Source organism: Vigna umbellata, chromosome 7 (assembly GCF_029865625.1).
Source record: "Vigna umbellata cultivar VRB3 chromosome 7, Vumbellata_1.0, whole genome shotgun sequence".
Taxonomy (NCBI): Eukaryota; Viridiplantae; Streptophyta; class Magnoliopsida; order Fabales; family Fabaceae; genus Vigna; species Vigna umbellata.
Genome location: NC_142171.1, coordinates 39,175,441 through 39,203,086, shown reverse-complemented (window position 1 = coordinate 39,203,086; position 27,646 = coordinate 39,175,441). Strand labels below are relative to the sequence as shown.

The following is a 27,646-nucleotide window of genomic DNA, read 5'->3' as shown; positions in this document are numbered from 1 at the left end:
ACCATTTATGTTCCAAGTTGACCATCACCAACAACCTCAACCTCCTCCACTTGTGTTGCTACATCACCTTCATCATCAAGATGACCACCAATCCAATCAATCATTTCTATTATTTCCATTTCCATCATATTATGAACCACATACAGATGAACTTCATCATTTAACCTAGCAATGTTCAACATATGCATGGCACCCCTATCATCAGTTAATAATTCTAACCTATCTAGGTCCAGAGACTGACCTCCTAAACCGTACCATAATTCTTTGATGTCCATATGACCTAATTCTTTGACAGAGGCTACTATGGCAAAATAGCTCCACAGGTCTGGATCACAAGACCATTCTGCTCTCTCTCCTTCAAATTTTAACTGCCCATTATCATCACTGAAAAAATCTCCACAATGGTGGACCACCACCTTAATACGTTCCTCATCCATATGAGCAAGTTGCTTTTATAACCTGTACATTATGGGGGTTAACAAGTCTTTGGAATATTACAGTCCTACCACTACGGGAACACTCACTAACTAAACACTCACACCGACACAGACAGGGGGACATGGAACAAAGTAACATCCCCACTCACAGACAGGGGACCACGACAGCTGATAAACAATTCAACAAACAAAATTCGGGACCACAATGTCTAAACTACAATGTAAAAATTGAACATGCAAAATGGGGACCACAAATCATTATAAAAATTGTTACCGACAAAAACAAAAACCCAATTGTCGAAGACGCACATGTTCGTAAAAGCAAAAAGAAATTTATGCGTTCAAACAGAAAACCAAAGACGAAACGAAATACCTTACCTTAGTTCGTGTCAACTATCGGCTGGATTCTCTTCGTCTTGTCCAAAATTGCAGTTGGTCATCGTCTTCCGCTTCGTCTCGCAACAAGGAAATGAAATCCCCAATTCCAATTTCAAATACCTAATTCTGATATCTTAAACTGAATAAGGGTAATAAATAATGCCACATCAGCACTATTTATTTAATCAAAACACTTCACGTAAGTCATCAACACACATCACCACATTCTCTGTGCACCACGTGGTCTTAATTTAACGTCGTCTCACACCACTTAACGGTTAGGGTACAATGTGTTCATTTTTACAAAAATTATGACCCAATTCAAATAGTTGAAAACATGAGGACCGAACTGAGATTTCCATACAAAATTGAGGACCAAGGGAGGGTTTAAACCTTTTATATAATATAGGGAGTGGTTGTTCAGAATAACATTTGAATGTAATTTAGCTTGGCATAAATAGCCATTAGTTTTTCCATTTAATTCAGCATGTGAAAAACCCAAAAGAATCATGACCATATCAAAGGCAAATATATGATATTTTATGGGTGATTAACAGATTATATTACACAAATATATTGTATTAATGAATAATTAATATAATTAATGGGCTGGACAACTATGAGGCCAATAAATACAATATTAATGTTCAGGTAAAATCATCTTTATTCCAAATTACTATCAGGATACATAAGGGGCAGTTTTTTCTTACTTGAGTGTCGGAGTATTTTCTACAAGACCACTCTGACCGGGAGGAAAACTTAAATACTGGACGAACGGATTGGCATAGTGAAACTCATATCTACTGGCAAAAGAGGCTAGGATTGAAGACGGACAACCTCAGACCCCATTAAACCGAAACAAAAAGGAAATTATCAAAGTTATGAAAACATATTTAATAAAACAAAATGTAAATAAAAATGTAAAACTATGGAAACAAATATCTAGTTTGAAAGAGCGCATACCAGTGTTGTAGGCAATGGACTTTATTAAGTCATAACTAGTAAAACATTTTTAAGTAGGATCACAGGATAATTTGTTGTAGTGTGATTCGAAATCCTAAATACATTTTCTATATAATAGAGGAAATGGTTTTTCAGGATCACATTTGAACAGGATCACAAATATACACTTAACTTTGCATGAATTTTTCCATTTAATTAAACCCAAAAGAATCACGACCTTAATTAAAACTCCAATAGTTTTTATCTGTTTTTCCTATATCTTTTTTAGGTATTTTTTAAGGATTCAAAATTTGAATAAAAGATAAAGTCTTTTGTATTATTTTAAGAAAGCTAACCATTAATTTATAGAAAAAAAATTATTATAGTTTTCACGGTTAAAAATAGTTACTCAATAAAATCTATTTAATAGGAAAAATATTAATAACTTATTTATTGTTTTAACATATAATTATTATGTTTCATATTTAAATTACAATATTTAAATATTGAGATCTAAATCAAATTTATAAGGAATATTTTTTTATACTTTTTCATTTTTAAAAATATTTAGTCAATTAAATATATTTTAATTAAAAATATATCATTAATCTATATATTATTTTAGTATATAATTAACATATTCAATTAATATCATTTTTTACTATGTGTCATATATTTAAATATAGTATTTAAATTGTTAATATAAATTTTTTTAATACGTATATATATATATATATATATATATATATATATATATATATATATTTACATTGTTCAATAAAAATTTGGTTAATGTAATATTACAAAAGTGTAAATAGTTACTTTATAATTAATGTTTTTTGTTCTATTTTATTTTGGGATTCTATAATGTGTCTATGTTGTTATCTGACTTCTTTCATTTTTAACGTTTTTAACGTTTTCAATCTGGGATTCTGGGTTTGAAAATAGAATTAAAAAAAAATCCTACTACCTCGGTTTAGGTTCTAACCGAGGCCGTAGAGACCGAAAAAATAACCCGGTTTAAAACCGAGGTAAAAAGGTTATCACTTTTTGCCTCGCCTGAATATGCCTCGGTTCAAAAACCGGTGTCTATCAGTGAAATTAACCGGTGCCGTATCGTTTACCTGTGTGTGTCTATGTTGTTGTAATATAATTTTTATTTTTTATGCAGAGTGTTATCTTTATTTTTTTTGTTAAATCCGCAATGTTGTAATATCATAGTGGTACATAGTGGATAATCATATTATAATGATATTATTTTATAAGTTTCTATTGCCATTTTTTAATGATATAAAAAGGTAATATCTAAATTATAAAAATTTATTAAATTATTATTTATGAAACACCAATATGAAAACATTTTAAATAATATTAAAGGTAATATATATTTAAAGTATAACGATAGACTAAGTGAATTCCAAAACATAATGAAATAAGACAATTAGTTGTATTCAAAAGTAGTTATGTTATAGAAAACTATTATACGCTTTCTCATTTAAAAATAGTTAGTCCATTAAATCTATTTAATAATAAAAATATTAATATACGTTAAGATATAATTACTTTGAAGGTAAATTTTGACTATTTTAATATTTAAAATACAATATTAAAATATTGAAATCTAAACACGAATTTAAAAGAATTTATTTTTATACTTTTTCGTTTTTAAAAATAGGTAGTCAATAAAATATGTTTTCATTAAAAAGATATCATTAATTTACATCTTATTTTAATATATAATTAATATATTCAACTAATGTAATTTTTGAGTATGTGTCGTATATTTAAATATAGTATTTAAATTGTTTATATAAAATTTGATTTAATATATATATATATATATATATATATATATTTGCCTTGTTTAATAAAAAATTAATTAATGTAATATTATAAAAGTGTAAATAATTTATTTACAAGTAATAGTTTTTTGTTCTATTTTATTTTTGGATTATTTAATGTGTCCATGTAGTTGTAATATAACTCTTAGTTTTTATGCAGATTATCTTCATTTCTTTTGTTAAATGCAAAATGTTATAATATCAATTATACGTGACTATTATGTATTCTGACATCCCAATTATATAGAAGGGATATATAATAAAGACGTCATCATGCATAATATATGAAAGCAGTTAAGAGTACTTAAGATTATAGTCATCCTCAAATTAACTTCAGAACTTAAAACTTCAACTCCAAAGAGATCTAAACTATAAGGTGAAAAGGAAACAATGTTTCAAAATACAGAGAATAATTAATAACATCCTAGGAGACTAGGGAACAACATTGTCCTCAACCTCCAAAGTCATCTCCAATGAAACCTCCTCGCCATCTGCTCCCATCCAAGTGGATAATAATCGCAAGAAGAAACATACATACGCAATGCAAACAAGCAAGGGTGAGCTAGATATAAAAAACATGTTATTCAATCACACACGACATGCAAAATTTACTCAAACATGATAATATGACATCACAAAACTTGTTGCTTATAAACCGACTGGTCCGGACTAGAATGATTCCAAAACCCTTTATCTATTTATTTGTATTGTTATATCCATAATAAAAATATTAAAAATAAAATATTTTATATGAAATTTTAGAATATTATTAAGATTTCTTTAACATTGTAATCCAAATATATATCCTATATTCAATAATTCTTAAATCACTTTATTAAAACTCTTTACGAAGTCTAATGTTAATGTTGATTAGTTATAATCAAATCATTATATATAAAACGTACAGTATTTTATATTATCAATTTATTATCATTAACATTAATTATAACAAATCAATTGTTTATTATAATTAATGTACGTTATTATAAAATTGACAGTTAACAAATAATACATTATTAAAAAACAAAATATGCATCTTCTAATTAGACATAATATTATCTGATAAAGGTCCATAGTTTGACTCATAGATAATTTAAAATAATAAATTAAATTTTAAGTTTTTACAAATTTGAATATTTTTATTTAAGTTCTAAATTTTAAACAATACAAATTTATTTTAAATATTTTAAAAATTTAAGAAAATTACCTTCCAATGAAAATTCAATTAAAATATTAAAATTAAAAAAAAACAACACTCAATTAAATCAATAAAATATATTTAATTAATACGTCCTAAAAATAATATATTTATACTGTGCAACATCTACCTACACAAGTTCGATCAGGAGATAGGAAGATCCGACAAAAGTACGAAATTTCTATAATAAGATCAGTTCTATTAAGGACAGGTCGTATTGATGATTTTAATTCACATTATATCTTAATGCCCTACTCACAAACCTTAATTATCACTTTCTTTAGAATATTTTTTAATTTTCTTCCTTAATGGAAATTGATGATAATGTTGTTAAAAAATTATTTTATTTTATTAATATTATTAATACTCAAGTTGCAATAGTAAAGAGGAAGACATAAGATAGAAGAAAGTAGATCAACAATAAGTATGAAAATAACTCAATATTGTTTATTGGTCATGATTATTTTTTAAAATTTTGTAGGAATACAGTTTCTTCTATCAATTTTTCACTCTAAAGTTCTTCTTACAAATTATAACTTTTTTCTACACTCTTGCATGCATGTATTCATCATGTTATGTGCAAGACCATGAGCTCCTGATAAGAAAGTAAAGTAATTGGTTAAAATTAAAAGCAATAGGAAAGGTAATTATCAAAGTTATGAAAAAATATTTAATAAAATGAAATCTAAATAGAAATATAAAACTATGGAAACAAGTGATTATTTTGAGAGAGCGCATACCAGTGTTGTAGGCAATGGACTTCATTAAGTCACAAGTAGTAAAACATTTGTAAACAGGATCAGAAGATAATTTATTGCAGTGTGATTCGCAATCCTTAATACAATTTTTATATAGTATAGGGAGTGGTTGTTCAGAATAACATTTGAATGCACATTTTTCTTGGCAAAACAAATCATCAGTTTTTCCATTTAATTCAGCATGTGAAAAACCCAAAAGAATCATGACCATAATTAAAACTCCAATAGCTTTTATCTCAACTTTTCCCATATCTTTTTTCTTAGTATTTTTTAAGGATTCTAAATTTAATAGAAGATAAAGTCTTTTGTATTGTTTTAAGAAAGCTAACCATGAATTTATAGAGAAACACTATTATACTTTTTCACATTTAAAAATAGTTAGTCAATAAAATCTATTTAATAGGAAAAATATTAATAACTTATTTATTATTCTAATATATAATTACTATGTTTAATATTTAAATTAGTATATTTGAATATTGAAAGCTAAACCCAAATTTATAAGGAATTTTTTTTATACTTTTTCATTTTTAAAAATATTTAGTCAAAAAATATATTTTAATTAATATATATCATTAATTTATATATTATTTTAATATATAATTATCATATTCAACTAATGTAGTTTTTGACTATGTATCATATATTTAAATATAGTATTTAAATTGTTAATATAAAGATTTATTTAATATATATATATATATATATATATATATATATATATATATATATATATATATTTACATTGTTCAATAAAAAATTAGTTAATGTAATATTACAAAAGTGTAAAATATATCATTAATTTATATATTATTTTAGTATATAATTAACATATTCAACTAATATATTTTTGACTATGTGTCATATATTTAAATATAGTATTTAAATTGTTAATATATTTTTTTAATACGTATAGTTGTATTCCAAAAATAATGAAATAAGACAATTAGTTGTATTCAAAAGTAGTTATGTTATAAAAAACTATTATACGCTTTCACATTTAAAAAGAGTTAGTCAATTAAATCTATTTAATAATAAAATTATTAATAACTTATTTATTACGTTAAGATATAATTACTTTGAAGTTAAATTTTGACTATTTTAATATTTAAAATACAATATTTAAGTTTTGAAATCTAAACACGAATTTATAAATAATTTATTTTTATACTTTTTCGTTTTTAAAAATAGTTAGTCAATAAAATATGTTTTCATTTAAAACATATCATTAATTTACATCTTATTTTAATATATAATTAATATATTCAATTAATGTAATTTTTGACTATGTGTTGTATATTTAAATATAGTATTTTAAATTTTTTATATAAAATTTGATTTAATATATATATATATATTTGCATTGTTTAATAAAAAGTAATTAATGTAATATTATAAAAGTGTAAATAATTTCTTTATAATTAATAGTTTTTTGTTCTATTATATTTTTGGATTATTTAATGTGTGTTGTAATATTACTCTTAGTTTTTATGCAGATTATCTTTATTTGTTTTGTTAAATGCGCAATGTTATAATATCAATTATACGTGACTATATATAATTGGTGCATAGATAATCAATTCATATTATAATGATATTATTCATATTTAAATAATATTCAATATCATAAAATATATTTAATTAATACGTCTTAAAAATAATATATTTATTTTTATTCATATTTATATATATATATATATATATATATATATATATATATATATATATATATATATAACATGGTCTCTAAGAAAAGATTTTTCTATTAATTTATCCGAATCATAGAGTCTAATATAATAGTTGCATATTACATGAATTTATTATGTATAATAATGGTGAATGTATTATGTATAATAATAATGTATATGTTATACAGAGGTTGAGGGAACGACTTCTGAACCAATACAAGTTAAGCAGGATGCAGCAGAAAAATGAAGAATAGTTTAAGAAGAAAGAAAAAAAAAATTATGAGTGTTTTATGTGATGTTTGAAAGCATAATGTATTTTTCAGTATACACTCTTTATACGCGTGACACATGATAGTAAAATAAATGTATAATAATTATATTATCTATTAAATTTCAGTGTGAGAATTTCAGGTGTTATACTATTTCTAATTCATTAACTCCTAGTGATTTTGTAACAAATTAAAATTAATTTTAGTTATATTTAAAAAAAATATTCCAAAACCTTTTATCTATTTCTTTTTATTGTTATATCCATAATAAAAGTATTAAAAATAAAATATTTTATAAGAAATTTTAGAATATTATTAAGTTTTCTTTAACATTGTAATCCAAATATATATCCTATATTCAATATAATTTATACGGTGTGAAATACTAGTTCTTAAATCACTTAATTAAAACTCTTTACGAAGTCTAACGTTGAATAGTTATAGTCAAATCATTATATATAAAACGTATAGTATCTTATATTATCAATTAATTATCGTTAACATTAATTATAACAAACCAATTGTTTATTATAATTAATGTACGTTATTATAAAATTGAAAATTAACAAATAATACATTATTAAAAAATAAAATATGCATCTTCCACTACAAAAAATTATAATTTTTTTAGGGATTATTTTTAGCGTTCCAGCGGTTTTAACCCTTGGAAAATTTGTTTTCCACGATTACAAAAGTCTCGGGGAAAAGCAATGTCGTTAAGCATTACTGGCGGTTTTGTATGAAACCGCCACTTTCCCGGGGTTATGGAAAAACTGCCACTATTTCTAGGGGTTTTTGCAAACCGTTGGGAATAGCCGGAGTTTCTTTTAACCGTCTCTATTTCTAGGGGTTTCCTACAAAACTGTCGGAAATGTAGTGATAGCTCAAATTTTTATTGGTCGTGACATCTGTTACTCCATGCTTCTAGTTCAAATTAGTTTTTCATGTTTAGCTAATTAAAGACGTAAAGGTTAAATTAAAGTTTTAGTTCCTTAACATTTTTTTTTTGCTCTTTAAATCTGTCTTCACACTTAAAAAATTGTTGAAATAGTTCCCTTCGTCATTTTCTATCATAACACTTTCATCTGGATAACCTGCTAGAAATTTCTTTTGTCTATATATTACTTCTTTATTGAAATGGCCAATTTCACCAAATTATGTGCACCTTTTTCAATTTGGTAGGTGCTTCTTTAAATGTTCTGTCGATCAATGTAAAATGTCTTATATGGACTATATTAGCAGAAGAAATTAATTTCAAAACATTTGAGAATGGGAAAACTGATTTAAAAGAAGATGTGGTGATTAAATTAAAGACGAGTAAAAACTATACAACATTAAGGACAAGATTCTAATATAATCAAGTAGGTGAAGAGGTGATATTGCTTTTAAAATAGGATATCTAAATTCAAATTTTCTCAAATTTCTTATTTGTAATCAGTGTCATGATGAGTATAAAGAGTATGTCAGCTACTAATCAAGTTATTGACACTATCATGCTCAAACTTGTTACTAATTTTGCTACTGGTGACTGCATAGTGCATGTGAATAAAATCACTTAAAGATACTAGCATATCAATACATACACAATTAAAAGGATGGCAGGTGATATTTGCATCCTCAAAAATTCATATATTGCATATCAATCCAGACATAACTAATTGTTCATGCATGTCTAATTTTCTTGATCTTCATTACACTCATCGTTTGACACGCTTCCTTGATCAGATACCTACAATATAACATAATAGTTAGTTGGTTATATATTTAAAAAAAATCATAAAAATAGATTTAGCAATTATTACCGATGGTTGAAATGCGGCAAACTTTGAAGGCAATTGTGATGTCATGTCATTGACTTGTGATGTCAATGAAGATACCTGTAACACATGAAATTATTTAAAAAGTAAGAAAAATGATACCTAACAAGTTAATCATAAAAGGAACAAATCAAGTAATTGATAAAATATTCATTAACCTGAGTTTGTAATTCATCATTAGAAGGGGCAACTAAAGATGATCCACTATGAGAACGAACTTTGACTCTAAAGACTTTAGATGGGCAAGGACCCAAACCTAGACCGCGAACGCGTCCACAATGCTCTTGGATTCCTAAAGCATGAGCTAATGAATCTGAATTGGATATTTTTTTTGATTGAGACGATGTTGTGGATTCATATGCTTCAATTTGTTCCTACATTCAACATTTAATAAAATAGTGAAATTGTCTAAATCAAAGAAAACAAGTGCATAATTCCAAAACAACAAGGCCATACATAAATAAGTGAGATTCCTTTGTTAAGAGGAGCAAAAATACAACAAAGAAAATGAAAAATTGTATATAACTCAAATAGTTAAATGTGATTCCAGTACTTAAATAGTTAGTCTTACTCAAAGTAGAGAATTTCACTAATGTGGCCATAGTGTTTGAATAACATGCTACTGAGAAAGTTCAACAGTTTCTTAAGGAATTAATGTCTACTGCTTTACGGATTATTCAATACAGTAAGATTATTCAATAGTTCAACAATTTTTGTTATGGAGAAATATTTGTTGGCATGATGATGTATACCTTTTTTACTTTATGTATTGTCTTATATATTTTTTTGTAATAAATGGTTGTTAATCATTTCTTCTATACTTGATGGAGAGGGTACAAAGGAATGATGATTGGAGAAATGAGTTTACAGTTTAAGGAAAAGAAACACTCTGTGTGCAGAGTCGTTAATCATTTCATAAACGAATTATAGGGCCTACAAGTATCTGATTCATGTCTTTTACTTATGTTATAAATATGATGATTTTGTGGTTTGCAGTAAGGAAAAGACAGTAAGTGCAATGAAGGATAATTGCAGTATGAGAAAGGTGTGAAATGTTTGGAAGTGATGATTGGTTGTAGTGTTATGGAAGAAAGAGAAAATGCGTGAAGATTGTGTTTTCTTTGTTTGCCGTAACTTTTGGTTATTCTATGTTTGATATGGATAACACTAACAAGTTAAAAAAGAGAAGAAAGTTGGGTACCACTAGGTGTTATGCGCTGTCAGACAAAGCCTCTCACCTAATAAAAATGAAGTCTCCGTTTTCTTTTCTTCTGTTATGGCGGGGTAGGGGATTCACTTATGTAAAACAATTATCTATTACTTTTTATGAAGGCTTTGGAGTTTAATGTAGAGGGTTACAATGTATAAATGGTTTCCTATTTTGTCTGGCTGTGTCGTTTTCTAGTGTCTAATGAAGGGGATGACACTAATTTCAACAAATTGTACCCATTCAACAGGTTTTATTTCATCGTTGTCAACACATTACTTCACAACAATTCACCAGAATGCATTCAATCCTTATAGTAAGACCTAAAGCACCAAATAAATTACAATACATGGTTCACATGTTTGTCTTACATTCAGATTCTGAAAATTAGTCAAAACTAGTTTCAGCCACTGAAAAAAAAAAACTTCATGACATATTTAAATTGTAACTATACCATAATTAGGCTTAGATAACTTACACAAATTTTCCTTGCCTCATCACTGACATAAGCTCTGTTGGTCTTCTTATGGCTAGCTATCCATACTTCTCCTCTACTAACTTTGTTTCCACACTCTTTTTCCTATGAAAATGAACAAACACATATTAAGTGTGTGATAAATATAATGAGAAATAGAAAACTGAAGAACAATATTACTTCACCATTTCTTCCCTCTTTCTTGCAATGCTCTTCGAACCCCCCGTGTGAGCAAGAGTTTGTTGTGTCCTATTGTGTTTATTTTTTAGGGCAATCTCCTAACATTATCATAAAAAAAGTTAATAAATTGTATCAGAATTTTAAGAAAAGAAATTTAGGTTTTACCTTTGTTCTTTAATCAAGTCGATAATCAACAAAAGAAGCCCAATGATCTTTATCTATTCCTTCTGGAGCCATGGCAATCAATTCATCTCTAGTACGTGTGCCATCATCTCTTTGTTGCCACAATTCTTGCTGAGAATCTCTCCATTTATGATTAAGTAATTTCAAGATGTAATTGATTTGAATATCGGAATTAACTGCAAACTTTGTCTTCAAAACATATTTTAATCAAAATCAACAACAATTATCAAATAACTTAATTATGAATTGAAAATTTACATTACTTACTTGAATGGTATTATGAATTATGTCTTCTTTGTAATCTTTAGGAATCTTCTTCCAAGTAGAATAACAAATAGGGAATGCCTTGAAGTTTCTAGCAATACTCCCTAAGAACCGATTCAATAATGTGCCACCATCTCCAATTGGTTGATATTGCTCATTCCAACGTACAATAATCCTTTCATTTTGAGGCAAATTCCAAACATCATTTGTTTTTAAGTGTTTGGTAGTCATCTTGCATTGGTCATCTATGAAGAAATCAAATTTGTGTCAAATACCCTTGTGTGAAAGAACTTCAACAATATTTATTGATATAAGTAACAGTGGCTTACCAATAACATCAACCAACCATGATCTCTTGTATGTTGATGGCCTTTCTTGTTGCACTTCCAACAAAATATCTTGATTTTCATCTTGTTCATGTTCATCTTGTACATGTGAATTTTCTTGTTGCTACACAAGGTTAAATGTCAGATTAAATGAATGCAGTTGATAGGAATAGAGATCAGATGCAAGCAACAGAGAAACAAATTATATTGACAAATTCTTTTTTCTAATTAGTTTTAGTTTCAAGGTGTACTTGTGGTTCCTAGAAATGTCACAACATGACTATCAAAATTCATCAAAGTATATGCTAAGATAACATATATTATCATTTCAAAGAACATATTTAACATATTTGAAAGAACACTTACATCAACTTCAACGAGTGACTGGATAACTTCATTTGGGGGCTGACCAAACGAAAATACTTGATTTGCTGATTTAACACCAATTGCATTTGGGGGCTGAATGGTTCCAAGAGTGCATGGGCTATGGCTTGTCGGAGGTAACTTTAGTTTGTATGTTCTACAAATAAATGAATGTCAAAAAATTTCAGCAACATAAATAAATTTTAATTAAACAATCAGTAAAGGGAACTTACTTCTTTGAGGCGTAGATAGAGATGGAGATGATTGGACTTTAGGTGTTGCACTTTGAGGTGCTGGTGGATGATTTACTATATGACCCCATGTATTATGTGCTTGTGTATGATGTTGTGTCTCATTGTTCTTAACTATCATTCTCTTCATCTTCAGGTGCTCTACAAACAATTACATAAATAAAACTTAAACCAGCTATAAATATAATAAACAAGAAAATAAACAGAATAACAATATATATAATAACTAATAATTAAAATTAAAACCTTGTTAATGGTATATTTCTTTCATCATCTGGAAATAATATTTCTAAATTTTGTTGTTGAAATGGTTCACATTCATGAAAATTGTCAACATCATCTTCACCCATGTTGTACAAGTCTCTAGGCTTTATATGTATTGGGATGCACCAACTTTTATCAAACTCATCATCTACATAATATACCATTTGTGCTTCTGACGCCTGAATGTATGGTTCATCATCATCATTATCACCGCTATGAATCAAGCGTCCAAAACTTACACTTGTAAATCCCAACTCATCAGTCATAATCCCCTTACATGTTGTTGTATTAGCCCACATACATTTGAACAAGACAATTGAGAAACAACCATGATAATTTATTTCAATTATGTCCACTAATCGACCATAATAAGGCACACCTCCAAATTGCATTTGATTATCACTACTACTTGCATAACTCCTTGTCCCAAATGTACCAAACACTCCACTATTTTGTGTTTTAAGCCATATGTCACGCTCCACGATCCTAAACTTGAATCCATTAACATTATAGGCACTATATCGCTTTGCACAATCAATCGGACCCATGGCTAAGAATTTCAAATCAGTTGAGTGGAGGCTAGTTGAGTCATTCCTTATCTAAAAGGAAAAAAATAACATGTCCATATCAATTATCAATTATAACATAGAATGAAACCAATGTTCATTGGTATAAATATACATACACGACGTGAAAAGCAATTTGCAAATTCCCTATGAACTCTCTAGTCTATCAAAGATGATTGTCGACTCCGACTTCTCAATTGTCTCTGTATAGTGTCTCTAAATTCCCTACACGAAGTGTCCAAATTATACATAGTTACTTTCTAATAAAAGACTAATTAGTAGAATTGACGAAGTGAAAATACTTACTGAAGAAATGGGTCAACTATGGAACTATTTGCTAGGCTACGACGATGTTCCTGTAACTTTTCCTTTGTAGATAGAGTGAAATAAGTGAAACCTCCAACTGGTTTTCCGACTGGTGGGAATAAAGTGCTTACAGTACAAGAGCTAATGCTTGGTTCATCATTAACACGACACAATCTATTAAACACAATCTCAATTCCATCTAAGTACCTAGAACAAAAAGTTAAGCACTCTTCAACCATGTGCCTTCAGCTTGTGCCTTATTACGCACATAAGACTTCAATTTTCCCAAGTACCTCTCAATAGGATACATCCATCGATATTGAACAGGTCCTCCAAGCTTGACATCTTCTACTAAATGCACAATCAAATGAACCATCACTGTGAAAAAAGAAGGAGGGAATAACATCTCCATGTGACACAATGTGAGGACAACTCTATCTTGTAATTGGACAAGTTCATCTATCTTCAAAACTTTATTACATAATTATTTAAAAAAAGAGCATAGATCAATCAAAATAGACGAGACTTCTTTAGGGAGTGTCTTTCTTATTGCCAAAGGGAGAAGTTGCTCCATCAACACATGTGAGTCATGACTTTTTAGTCCTCCAATCTTACGTTGTTTGACATCAACACATCTACTGATATTACTTGAGTAACCATCAGGTACAGTTATATTCTTCAAAGTTTTCATAAGCATATCCTTATTTACATTTGACAATGTATATATAGCAGGAAGATATCTAGATTGCTCGTCAGACCACAAATCTAGTCTTATACCCCAAAGTTGCAAGTCCTTTCTTGCCTTTAGATTGTCTTTGCATTTATTATTTGTACTATCATTCAACAATGTAAACAATATATTGTCGCAAATATTTTTTTCAATATCCGTAACATCCAGATTATGGTGCAATAAGTTATCTACCCAATAAGGAAGGTCAAAAAATATACTTTTCTTTCGCTATTGTAGAGTCTCTACCTTAGAGATGCGTTGTCTTTTTGAGCTTTCTTCAATTATAGGTTCTTTCCCAAATTCACCGTGAACATTACCAAGTTGTTGTAAGATATCATGTCCTGAGATTGTCACTGGTTGGCTTCTATTTTCAATAGTTCCATCAAACCTCCAATGAGCCAATCTAAACCTATGTCTTCCATCTAACCAACGATAATGACTTATATAAAACAAAATTTACCACCTTTGACAAGCTTCTTAGGAGTAGTATCAAAATTACATATTGGACATGCCAATCTTGTATGTGTGTTCCACCCAGATAAGGTTCCAAGTCTTGGAAAGTCACTAATAGTCCACAATATGGCTGCATGCATATCAAATACTTCATTCCCATATGAATCAAGAGTTTTGATGCCAGTGTTCCACAACTCCTCAACTCTTCTATTAATGGTTATAAGTAAACATCAATATCATTGCTCGGTGCTCGCTTTCTAGGAAGGATCATGGATAGAATGAATGAACTTTGTTTCATACACATCCAAGGAGGAAGGTTGTATGGTATGAGAACAACTGGCCAAATACTGTGATTTGTGCTCAAGTTGCCATATGGATTGAACCCATCAATAGATAAACTGAGTATCACATTTCGAGGCTCTAAGGCAAATTGAGGGTGCATCAAGTCAAATTTCTTCCATGCTTCAGAATCTCTTGGATGTCTTAACATGCCTTCATCCGTACTTTCTGATGCATGCCATCTTATATGCTCAGCTATTTTAGACGACAAAAACATCCTCAGTAATCGAGGCTTCAAAGGAAAATACCTTAAAACCTTTGTAGGAATCTTCTTTCGCTTATTAACAACAACATCATCACCAATTGTATTTCTCTTTTTTGGCTTCCATCTTGATGTCTTGCATTTCTTACAAGAATCTCTATCTTTGTCTTCTCCAACATGCAACATACAATCATTTGGGCAAGCATCAATTTTAGTGTAATGAAGACCAAGCTTTTTTGGCTTCATAGAATGAATTTGGAATTTTAGCATGTTCAAATGCATCTGCTAGCAACTCCAGTATCATGGACATAGCTTTGTCACTTATTCTGCATAGACATTTGATGTGATATAACTTCACCAAGAAAGAAAGTTTTGAATATTTATCACATCCTTCATATAAGCTTTGTTGTCCATCTTGCTATAATTCAAAAAAATCTGTCCCATCATGACTTTTAGTATGGCTTGACTCTGCACCCATCTGGTCATCATCTGCCGTGTCATTGTTAGAGCAATGATTTGCAAATACATCATTAATCATTTCACACATATTATCATTAATTTCAACTCTTCCACCATCTTCTTCGGCCATTACTTGAGGAGCTTCGACCATTACTTGAGGCGCTTCGTCATTTACTCTTCTCTCCCCGTGCAGAAGCCACACTGTATAGCCTTTTGGAAAAGGTTTAATAATTAAGTGATCATACTTCTTCACGATTTTGAAATTTCTTAAAGTTGCATTTCTGACATGGACATATTATCTTTCCCCTAACACCATTATTAGTGAATGTGAAGTCCAAGAAGGTATTCAATCCTCTCATATATTGACTTGTATTTCGAGGCATGTCTATCCATGATTTATCCATTAAAATCTTTGTTCATGCCAAGAGGATTGAAAGGTTAGAACAAGTGACCGCATTCAACGAAATACACTACATAATGTTAAAACTAAGTAGTTCCCCTACTTAGTTATGAAATTGTTACCTAGAATAATTTAATACTAAGTAGTACACCTACTTAATGTTAAAAGTAAATGGTGAATAAAACACTAAGTACCAGCTATGATAGCATTGCTCAAGAATAATATTTACTAGACTTTGAATCACTACTTCTAAGAAACAATTTAATGCTATTAACAAAATATTTTAAATGTCATAAAAATAAATTAATATATATATATTGTTTTTTTGTTTTATGTAAATATGTAAATTAAGAAATAATCAACATTGATGAAAACTCATACCTCGGAAGTTATTCACTTGGACAAATGATGGATGTGATAGCACAACAACTTTCACAAGGCCATAACACACCTTATGTTTACGTTCAGCAAGGCTAAGTCAATTAAGAAATACAGAGTACCCAAAATATCTTGTTAAGAAGATTAATCTCATCATCTATTCTAAACTAAACAACTACTGAAAAAAATCAATCACAGTTCGTAATGAGCACGACAACGCGAGGAGAAGATTCAACCTGCATTGATATATGTCTTTTTCAACTCCAACAACAATCACTTGAACTTGTCCATGTCAGTTTTTAGAAATATTTAATGACTTTTCTGATCTAGGTGTTACTTTTTACTTCATCTTATAAGTTAAAATCTTAAATTCTATCATGCTAAAATTGCCTAAATCTGTTAGTTTGAGTTTGACATTCGAACTTCAATACAGTAAAATTCAAAGACATCTATCAATCACTATTTTCTTAAGTTGTAATGAATACATTTAGGATCATCAGATAACAGAGATTAAAAATAGATGATGAATGAAAATTGTATTTCCAAAATTTATTAACTATCGTAATTTACTTTGTCTTCTTTATGTGATACCTAAGTTTTTATTATCTTTTTCACCAGGTAGCTATTAGTGTGCTGATAATAATCAAATTCTACCAATTAGAATTTTGATTTCAGTAAGTTTTTCCTACTTTATCTTTTCTTTTATCTTTTAATATTCTCTTGCATGCATGTAGTTTTTTGGGGTATTTTTGTATATAATCTAACATGGAAATATGGATTCTTATCTAAGTCTGGAATGATATGTTTGGTTTTTTGGTTCAAGTTTCTTAAGAATAAGTTAAATACTTTCTCAACACATCTACTTGGTTGGGGTTTTGGTGTATTTAGAAAATAAATGATAACAGAGAGAAAGAAACTTTGATAGGATTTAATAGAATACGTAACTATTAACAAATTGATATGATAATGATTTATTTTGATTGATGTTGAATTATATAGACCCAAACACATTGTTGGACATATTTAGGTTCAATGTAACCTTTAGACTTATAGTTGAGTGTGTGCTGTTATACAGTATTGTTTTGTATATTCTCTTCACACATTTTTATGGTTTGGTATATTCTCTTCACACATTTTTTATCAACACTCTTTCATGTCAAAGTTACATTGCTTTTCCCAATCCTACACATTTTTTATTCAAAAGACACAATTTCTTTTTCCATTTTTTATTTATGTTATCTCGAATAGCTTGGAAATGTGGTCATTTTAAATGATGGTTCTCCTCTTTAGCCTTCTTCCAAATTCAAAATTAGAAGCATCAGTGCTTTTTATCTGATTAGTCAATATCACCTTATCATGTTTAACATTCATTTTGATACAATAGTTTTATATTGAGGAGAAAACTAGAAACGCTGTAAATAGTTAAAAAATCAAACAAGACAAATTACAGAGACATTCACGCACACTCCTTGAAAATCTCTAATTGTTTATCCACAGGCAAAATCTCACAAGTTCTAATTGATTATAGAGTCTAGTGATGAAACACAATCCATTACTTATCCACGGGCAAAATCTCACAAGTTCTACAGATAAGTATCAAACTACATTTAGGAATAAAATTGCATGCATATCCAAGAAGACCTTGTTGACACTAGGAACCAATTCTTGCAAAACCTTGATTCTTTCAGCTATTCTCTCTCTACGCAACTATCACTGAATGGCAACATGAAAAATAAAAATTAGCAAATCATGAAAATAACTTAAGTTATTTTGTCATTATTCTAAATAATAATCTCTACAATAAGTAAAAGGTTTGTATTATCCAAAATATCCAGTGGCCCACCCTTTCAGCTATATTGTGTGGATTTGTAGCCTATCCTTTTCTAGGCACTCTAGATCGCACTGCTGGTGGATGTCGGGCAGTCGGAATAGTAGTTGGCATAATCGAATACAAGAGTTAACAACAACAGCAAAAGAAAAGAGTTAGACACAATCGAATCAATAACGCGTTCAATAGAGTAACGTACAAGAGACAAACGCGTAGATTGAAAATGAACAAAGAGAAAATGAAGTGACCTTGCCAGCTTTCTGAGTTGCGTGAACCACAGATGCAAGGAATTCCGAGAGCACCTCGACGAACAATAAGGCACCTCCACGCTGCCTCGACGCCTCGACACTTCGCTCAACCCTAGGAGGGGAAGACCAGAACGAAGATGGTGCGAGGAAGGGTTTTTAGGGAAATAATTATGATGCAGGGAAATGAAGACGCAGGAAGGGGAGGGAGAGAGTTAGGGTTTATGAGAAATTAGAGAATCAGGGAAAATGAGTAAAGATAGAAGAAATGAAAGGCGTAAAGAGGGATGGATATTATTTAGGGAAATACACTAAAAAAAATAAATTTTAGGGCCATCGTTTGTTATAGAAGCAAAAAAAATAAAAAAAAAGGTAACTACGGTTTTAGTCCTAAATCGTCGGAAATTATTCGGGGTTTCTAAAACTCCCGGAAACTAACCCTCCTAAAATGTATTATTTTTGTAGTGTTCTGGTTAGACATAATATTATCTGATAAAGTTCCATAGTTTGACTCATAGATAATTTAAAATAATAAATTAAATTTTAGGTTTTTACAAATTTAAATATTTTTATTTAAGTTCTAAATTTTAAACAATACAAATTTATTTTAAATATTTTAAAAATTTAAGAAAATTACATTCCGATGCAAATTCAATTAAAATATTAAAATAAAAAAAACAACACACAGTTAAATCAGTAAAATATATTTAATTAATACGTCCTAAAAATAATATATTTATATTTCATTCATTTATATATATATATATATATATATATATATAACATCCTCTCTAAAGGAAAGATTTTCCTATTAAAAAATCATATACTTTGATTACAACTATAAAATTATAAGAAGTAGATAATAAACTTTCTCATTAGCATAAGTAATAATTGTTTTAAAAAACGTTAGATCTATTAATAATATAAATAATTAAAATAATAATAATATAACGTTGACATTATTATTCAATTGCACTTAAAGGTTTATTTTTGTATTATGTCCAAATTAGCTAAGGTATGTTATGTGTCAAACTAGTTTTCTTAATTAACTGTTATTCTTCTTCAACTCCCAATCCTCCAGTCTTCGTTTCTTCTTGGGCCTTCCTGACATTGTTCTCTTCTTTGGTTGTAATATATTTGAATAGGGTGTAACATCCCAGTCATTTTGACCATTGATAGGGTTAATTATTGTGTTGTAAGTCTCTTCATAGGTAGACTTCCTAAACCAGTGTCCAATGTATTCTTATGCATTTATATTTAAAAATTTCATTGCAGTTATGGCATGAGTACAAGGAATGTCAGTAATTGCCCATTTTCTACATGTGCAGTCCATGTTGTCAACATTCACAACAAATTGCTGACCAAATTGTGAAACATGTTTCACTTCAAATAATTTTTCTCTTGACCACCTGTATTTAATACACAATTCGTAACACAATTAGGTGGATCAATATAAATGGAAACAAAGTTAACATGAATGGAAACACACATCATAAAAGTTACCTTGGTAACCAATATCTAGTTAACCAGGACTCCTTCTGAAATCTGTTAAAAACCTTGGGGAAGATTGAACCTTGATATGATGTCATCTTTGTCCTATTGGCAACCCATCTCTTCATTATGTAAACTCTAATGTCTTCTAACATGCTAATAATAGGCTTAGACCTACTATCAACTAGCACACTATTAAAGCCCTCAAACATGTTGTTCACAAGAGTGTCACATTGTGATCTAGAGGTGAATCTAGATCTTGACCAAAACCAGGGATAAGTGAATATAACTAGTCAAGTATGTAAATGTGAACTGTGAGTTTATCAAATAATTATAAGACTTAATACATACCTAGGTGGGATGGCAAGCAAATATTTAAATGCGTCTAAATTTATGTCTTTAATATTCCTCATTTCAGCCTCCCATTGTTGTGGATGTGTGGCTGTTGCTACCCTCCACATGAGACGTTTAAGGTTTTTTCCAGGAATTTTTTTTTTTGAAGTTCGAATATAAATGCATAACACAAAAACTTTGTTCTACACCAGACAGAAGATCTTGGATAGCTGGCAAAAGACCCTGACATATTCAAGATATTTTAATTAACATTTGTGTAATGAAGATATTCAGTTATATGTACAAGATATTGAACATTGACTGACCTTTTGTTAGTCTCAAATAAATGTGCATCATGCACATACAGCTGCCCCACCAAGGTCCTCAATAAGGTGCTCCAAGAACCAAGTCCAGGAGTCTTTGTTTTCTACCTCAACAACAACATATGCTATGGGCAACATTTGTTCATTTCCATATCTTCCCACTGCTGTTAGTAACTCCCCTCCATACTTGCCTTTCAAAAAGCATCCATCTAACCCAATAATAGGTCTACAACAAATGACCCTTCATCCTTATCTTTTGCCATGGCTCTTGCCCTAAAAGCCATATTTCTTGAAATTCCTACATTCCATTTCCTAGTGACTTTGTCCCGAATGTCCATGACCTTCATTGTAGGGTTTTCTCTCACAGTTTTCTCCATCCTTTGACTCAACCACTTTGAAGTCATCAACTTTACATTGAAATCTCTACTACAGCTATGAACATCAAACACTTTTCTTAGTTGTCATGCATTGACATCACTCCTGAAGGAACAATAGGCATACCATTTACAATTTCCTCTTCCACCCAAGCACTTCACAAAAATCCTTTTCTTGTCATTCTTAATAAATTTTAAACTTCTCCCATTACTTAGTGCATAAGTCCTTATGGCATCTATGAATTCATTTTTCTCAGCAAAATAGGTTCCTACTTCCCATTTATAACCCTCCAAAGTTTTAGGCAAACTAAAAGTGGGAAACCTTATCTTAGTGGACCCATCATTGTCCTCACTATCTGATCCACTAATCAACTCCTCTGATAGCCACTCATTGTTAGACAACCCACGAACATCATGAATACAATCATTATCTGTTGACTATGAAGACTCAAGTACTGCACTGGAAGCTTCTTGTCTCACATTTCCTTTAGAAGTCCCAATGTCACAATGCACGCTGACATCAATTAGACTTTATTCACTCAATCTACATCTTCGTCCTCAATCTCTGCCTCATGTACATCATCACCCTCACTGTCCTCTACATCATCATCCTCTCCTAAATCCTCTAGCTCAAAATCATGTACATCATGTACCTCAGCTTCCTGTACATGATGGACCTCACCATCCTCAACCTAATGGACCTCAACATCCTCACCATCACCCTCATGGGCATCACCCTCTTCCTCAACCATTTTTGTTCCAACTTCAGTATGATCCTCACCATCACCCTCATGGGCATCACCCTCACGCTCAACCATTTTTGTTCCAACTTCAGTATGATCCTCACCATCACCCTCATGGGCATCCCCCTCACCCTTCACCATATCTGTTCCAACTTCAGTATGGACCTCAGCATCACCCTCATGGGCATCCCCCTCACCCTCCACCATTTCTGTTCCAAGTTGACCATCACCAACAACCTCAACCTCCTCCACTTGTGTTGCAACATCACCTTCATCATCAAGATGACCAACAACCCAATCAATCATTTCTATTATTTCCATTTCCATCATATTATGAACCACATACAGATTAACTTCATCATTTAACCTAGCAATGTTCAACATATGCATGGCACCCCTATCATCAGTTAATAATTCTAACCTATCTTGGTCCACTGACTGACCTCCTAAACCGTACCATAATTCTTTGATGTTCATATGACCTAATTCTTTGACAGAGGGTACTATGCCAAAATAGCTCCACAAGTTTGGATCACAAGATCATTCTGCTCTCTCTCCTTCAAATTTTAACTGCCTATTATCATCACTGACAAAATCTCCACAATGGTGGACCACCACCTTAATATGTTCCTAGCAAGTTGCTTTTATAACCTATACATTATGGGGGTTAACAAGTCTTTGGAATATTACAGTCCTATCACTACGGGAACACTAACTCACTAACTAAACACTCACATCGACACTGACAGGGGGACATGGAACAAAGTAACATCCCCAAAGACGAAACTAAATACCTTACCTTAGTTCGCGTCAACTATCGGCTGGATTCTCTTCGTCTTGTCCAAAATTGCAGTTGGTCATCGTCTTCCGCTTCGTCTCGCTGCAAGGAAATGAAATCCCCAATTCCAATTTCAAATCCCTAATTCTGATATCTTAAACTGAATAAGGGTACTAAATAATGTCACATCAGCACTATTTATTTAATCAAAACACTCCACGTAAGTCATCAGCACACATCACCACATATTATATTGCACAGAATATATTGTATTAATGAAGAATTAATATAATTAATGAGCTGGAAAATTATGAGGCCAATAAATACAATATTAATGTTCCGGTAAAATCATCTTTATTCCAAATTACTATCAGAATACACAAGGTGCAGTTTTTTCTGACTTGAGTGTCGAAGTATTTTTTGTAGGACCACTCCTCGCCGGGAGGACAACTTAAACACTAGACGAACGGATTGGCATAGTGAAGGTCATATCTTCAGGCAGAAGAGGCTAGGATTGAAGACGGACAACCTCAGACCCCAATTATACCGAAATAAATGGCACCCACTGTGGGGCCCGAGGCGTGTAGAAGAAACCCAACTTGAGACCACAATGGTAGAGCAGCTCCAGTTAAGGGTGCGTCAGGAGATCCAAAGGCAGATGCAAGAACTAAGGGCAGAGGTGGCGACTTTAAGGGCTGAGCATGATGATGGCCAGTGGGAGCAATCAGTGCAGCAGTCAGTGATCCCGACACAAGAGCATCAAGTTGATATTGATCGTACAGATCAGGCGGAGAATAGAGGCCAAGAGGAACCAGTGTTGTGAGGAGAAATGCTCAGGATACTCAACATAACCTAGGGAACCATTCAGTCAGTGAGGAAAACCCAGCCACATGAATCGTCCCGAGAGGGGTAACCATATTGCGCTAGTGGAGTGTCCCAATCAGGCAGAAGGCCTTCATCCCTTTACAATAGCAGTAATGAGGGCTTCAATACCCGAAAAAAAAAATGCTACCCACAATGGATAAGTATAATGGAACGACTAACCCAGAAAAGCACCTACAGTCTTTCGTGGATCCTATGGCGGTTTACTCATCGGACAATCTAGGCTGGTGCCGGGTTTTTTTATTTATCCTTGAAAGGAGAAGCCTTAGATTGGTTCCACTCTCTAGAGCCTGGGATAGTTCTTGGATTCGCGATGTTACGAAACTTGTTCAGTCAACAGTATGTGTCTAGCAAAGCACAGGGTTTGACATACCATGCGCTGGTCAAGATACAACAAGGGAGGGAGGAGACAATGAAAGACTACATGGATCGGTTTAATCAAACGTTCGGCAGGTGAAGGATGTAGATAGGAAGCTCATAATAAGTACCTTGACGACCGCATTAAAACCTGGACCTTTTGCTGATTTTCTATATGTTGAGGAGCCGCAAACGCTTGGAGAGCTGCAAAACAAGGCAGCAAAGTTCATACGCGTTGAGAAAATGTGCGCCTTTCTGAGGGAGCAAAGAGAGGAGGCAGCACAAGCGGTTAAGCCCAATCATGAAAACAAGGAAGGAAAACAACTGTTCGTTCCAGACGAATAAGGGGGTGGTGCAAGGTCGTGATATACGAGTTACACACCTTTGAATGCCTCCAAGGCGACAGTGCTGGAGGAGGCACTACGGGCGGACCTGTTCGTAGTAAAACGAGTACCTACTCCACTAAATGCTGATGGGGGAAAGCATTGCCAGTACAATCAGAATCTAGGGCACAATACTGAAGATTGCGTAGCCCTCCAGGACAACATAGAGAGATTGGTGAGAGTTTCGCATTTGAAAAGGTATGTACGGGGAGAGTTGTAGAGAAAGGCCTCGAGGGAAGACAATTGGCAATCTGACACGGCCGATCGGCGGTATGATGATTCGCTCAGTAGGAGCAGGAGTAGGGAACGACCTCTTAGGGGTCACATCAGTTAAGTACAATTTGTAATATGATATTCAAGAAATAATACCGGATGTTTTTAGATATTTGTTAGCCCTACTCACAAACCTTAATTATCACTTTCTTTAGAATATTTTTTAATTTTCTTCCTTAATGGAAATTGATAATAATGTTGTTAAAAAATTATTTTATTTTATTAATATTATTAATACTCAAGTTGCAATAGTAAAGAGGAAGACATAAGATGGAGAAAAGTAGATCAATAATAAGTATGAAAATAACTTCATATTGTTTATTGGTCATGATTATTTCTTAAAATTTTGTAGGAATACAATTTCTTCTATCAATTTTTCACTCTAAAGTTCTTCTTACAAATTATAACTTTTTTGTACACTCTTGCATGCATGTATTCATCACGTTATTTGCAAGACCATGAGCTCCTGATAAGAAAGTAAAGTAAATGGTTAAAATTAAAAGCAATAGGAAAGGTAATTATCCAAGTTATGAAAAAATATTTAATAAAATGAAATCTAAATAGAAATGTAAAACTATGGAAACAAGTAATTATTTTGAGAGAGTGCATACCAATGTTGTAGGCAATGGACTTCATTAAGTCACAAGTAGTAAAACATTTATAAACATGATCAGAGGATAATTTGTTGTAGTGTGATTCGCACTCCTTAATACAATTTTTATATAGGTTTAAACCCTCCCTTGGTCCTCAATTTTGTATGGAAATCTTAGTTCCGTCCTCTTTTTTTCATCTGTCTCAATTGGGTCATATTTTTTGTAAAAATAAACACATTTTACCCTAACCGGTAACTGGTCTCAGACGACGTTAAATTGATATGAGTTGTATTTTTTCTTTTATCGACGTGGCATTGTGCATTAAAATTGAATGTGTCTGGTGTTTTATCTAGGTGGCCTACCAAGCCCTAACATTTAAGGGCATCCCCTCTCAACCAAAGTATATTTTCGTCTTAGGGAAGAAGAGGAGGTTTGTCTTTCGTCTTTCGTCTTCGCCAAGCACACTTGCTGTCTTACGTCTTGGGCAAGCACTATGGTGTTGAGGTGGTGGTAAGGATGTCTCGTTCACCTTCCTCTTGCAAATGTTTGGGTTCGGCCATGCAACGCAGTAGTGGCAGTGTTAGGAGGTTGGGTGTAAAACCAACATGCTTCTACGGTCAGAATGCATTGTTCCGTATTGCGATAACCCCTAAAAAAACAAGGGGAAAAAATTATGGGGTTGTTGATAGGATGTCGTTGAAGCTATCAAATTAATACTACTTTTCAAGGCAACTTCAGTATTGCCAAGTAGTATTCAAGAAAGTAGATAGGGTTAAAGTAACCCTGAGTCGTCTTCCAACGAATACGAAATTGCCTTTTAATATTTGAATCTTATGAATGCAATGCAATGTTCAAGAATAAAAATGATGTTTGGAGAAGGTTTAGAGAACAAATAAGAAACTTAAACACAGTTATGATGAAATAGGTTAATTCCACTGCTTTTCCAAGATAGATTCATCATCGGTTATTCACAGATAATTGTTCAATTGATTATTATTTAAGTTTTAAATTAATTAAAATACATTCTTAGTTAATTTGAGGGTGATCATGCATTTAACCAAAGTAAATTCTCAATCAAATGCAAAACCTTTCTAGATTATTAACAATAAATTCAACCAAAGTACATTCTCAATCAAATTCTATTGTGTTTAATCATGTTTATTCTTAAATCTCCTAATCAAGTTAAAAGTTAATCAATCAAAGTAAATTCTCAATTTATTATAGTTGAAATTATTACTACCAATCAAAGTACATTCTCAATTAATAGTAAAAACCATTTAATCATATGAAAGTTCCTAAATTAAATCAAAGTAGAATCTCAATTAAACCTAGAAACCCTAGAACTCATATAATCAATATGCATGTAGATTCAAACACATTATGATGCAAAAATCTTTGTTTTTAATTTGATAGAGAGATGAAAGAAATAGAGAGAAAACAACTTAAATCAGTAATCAAAATAAACAATTGCATTAACTCAATCTAACCTCAGAATCCATAATGGAATTACAGCAGAATAGCCCTAGATGCTTAGCTCTCCATGAATGGAGTTGAATACAAGATGAAAGAAAAAGTGAGAGAAGTAGTGAATGAATGAATGAAGTGATGTCCCCCCTGGGTCTCTTTATATAAGGCTTGATTGGGCTTGGACTCTGAATATTCAGTTGACAGAATCTTTTATCTTATATCTTCCAAATAACTAAAAGATTTAGATCATTATAACACTATTTGGAAGATATTTTTTGTTGATATTCCCAAATTAAATTAATTCAACAACTGAATTTTATCTTTTAGCTTTTCTGACTTTCCAAAATTGCATAAATGCCCTCAAATTTCTTCTATCTGCACTTTAGTCCCTTCTGAGTTTCCCAAAATTGCACCAAAAGTTCCTGTTTGACCAGACTTTGACCAGAGAAGGCTTGTTGACCAGCTTTGACTCATATGATCGTGAGCAATGGGAACTTGCCATGTGTAAGCCCCTTTCCTACCGAAAATTAGGGTTTTGCAGATTGGGGGAAAGGGCTTTCTTTGTGTCGTCATGCGACCTGCTTTTGCACCGTGAATGAAAAACGCTTCTTTGCTTCTCGCACCAGGATTTTTGAATGGAGATGGCTCACGGCTTCTGAATTGGATTTCTGTGTGGTTTTTCTGAGTGCAGGTGGTGGCCGTTTTGGAGTTCGGTGACGGCGGCGCGACTATGGGCTTTGCAATGGTGGTCCGATTGCGGAGCGGAAAGGATGGTGGCGCGATGATGATGGATGGTTCGAGATTGGCGAACCCGCGAGAAAGATGACGGTGGCCATGGAAGAAGGTGGTGTGCGGCATGGTGAGGCGATTTCGCGATGAAGAAGGAGAAGTGGCGGCATGGT

The 27,646-nt window shown here is 31.5% G+C and overlaps 1 protein-coding gene, 1 long non-coding RNA gene and 2 pseudogenes across 5 annotated transcripts; all 4 read right to left on the bottom strand.

Moving 5' to 3' along the window:
• Nucleotides 1-8,890: 8,890 nt before the first annotated feature.
• On the bottom strand, nt 8,891-14,417 carry LOC148195966 (uncharacterized). 3 transcript variants are annotated; one of them, XR_015780752.1, is made up of 11 exons: nt 12,824-14,417; nt 12,560-12,718; nt 12,330-12,483; nt 11,967-12,087; nt 11,641-11,882; nt 11,356-11,562; nt 11,196-11,288; nt 11,014-11,115; nt 9,487-9,702; nt 9,314-9,388; nt 8,891-9,240 (listed from the first exon to the last, which is right to left on the bottom strand). XR_015780752.1 is itself a non-coding variant. In XM_088094257.1 (9 exons), the coding sequence occupies exons 5-9, from the start codon at nt 11,196-11,198 to the stop codon at nt 9,184-9,186; spliced, it is 453 nt and encodes a 150-aa protein (XP_087950383.1). In that variant the 5' UTR covers nt 11,199-11,288; nt 11,356-11,562; nt 11,641-11,882; nt 11,967-12,087; nt 12,330-12,477; the 3' UTR covers nt 8,891-9,183. The 3 variants fall into 3 exon arrangements, 1 of the variants encoding a protein (XP_087950383.1); XM_088094257.1 differs by lacking the exons at nt 12,560-12,718; nt 12,824-14,417 and having other exon boundaries at nt 12,330-12,477; XR_015780753.1 differs by lacking the exons at nt 8,891-9,240; nt 9,314-9,388; nt 9,487-9,702 and having other exon boundaries at nt 11,013-11,115; nt 11,191-11,288.
• On the bottom strand, nt 13,710-14,410 carry LOC148195967 (uncharacterized; annotated as a pseudogene).
• Nucleotides 14,418-14,671: 254 nt separating the features above from the next.
• On the bottom strand, nt 14,672-16,300 carry LOC148195965 (uncharacterized; annotated as a pseudogene).
• Nucleotides 16,301-18,143: 1,843 nt separating this feature from the next.
• Nucleotides 18,144-19,049, bottom strand: LOC148195964 (uncharacterized). 2 transcript variants are annotated; one of them, XR_015780755.1, is made up of 3 exons: nt 18,751-19,049; nt 18,518-18,579; nt 18,144-18,387 (listed from the first exon to the last, which is right to left on the bottom strand). It is a non-coding gene; the product is annotated as an uncharacterized LOC148195964 (long non-coding RNA). The 2 variants fall into 2 exon arrangements; XR_015780754.1 differs by having other exon boundaries at nt 18,518-18,576; nt 18,751-19,047.
• Nucleotides 19,050-27,646: the final 8,597 nt, after the last annotated feature.

Coding starts and splice junctions, on each gene's coding strand:
- LOC148195966 (XM_088094257.1), bottom strand. Junction 9,703..11,013: donor ATGAGGCAAGGAAAATTTGT/GTAAGTTATCTA, acceptor TGTTGAATGTAG/GAACAAATTGAAGCATATGA. Junction 9,241..9,313: donor TTGCCGCATTTCAACCATCG/GTAATAATTGCT, acceptor GTTATATTGTAG/GTATCTGATCAAGGAAGCGT.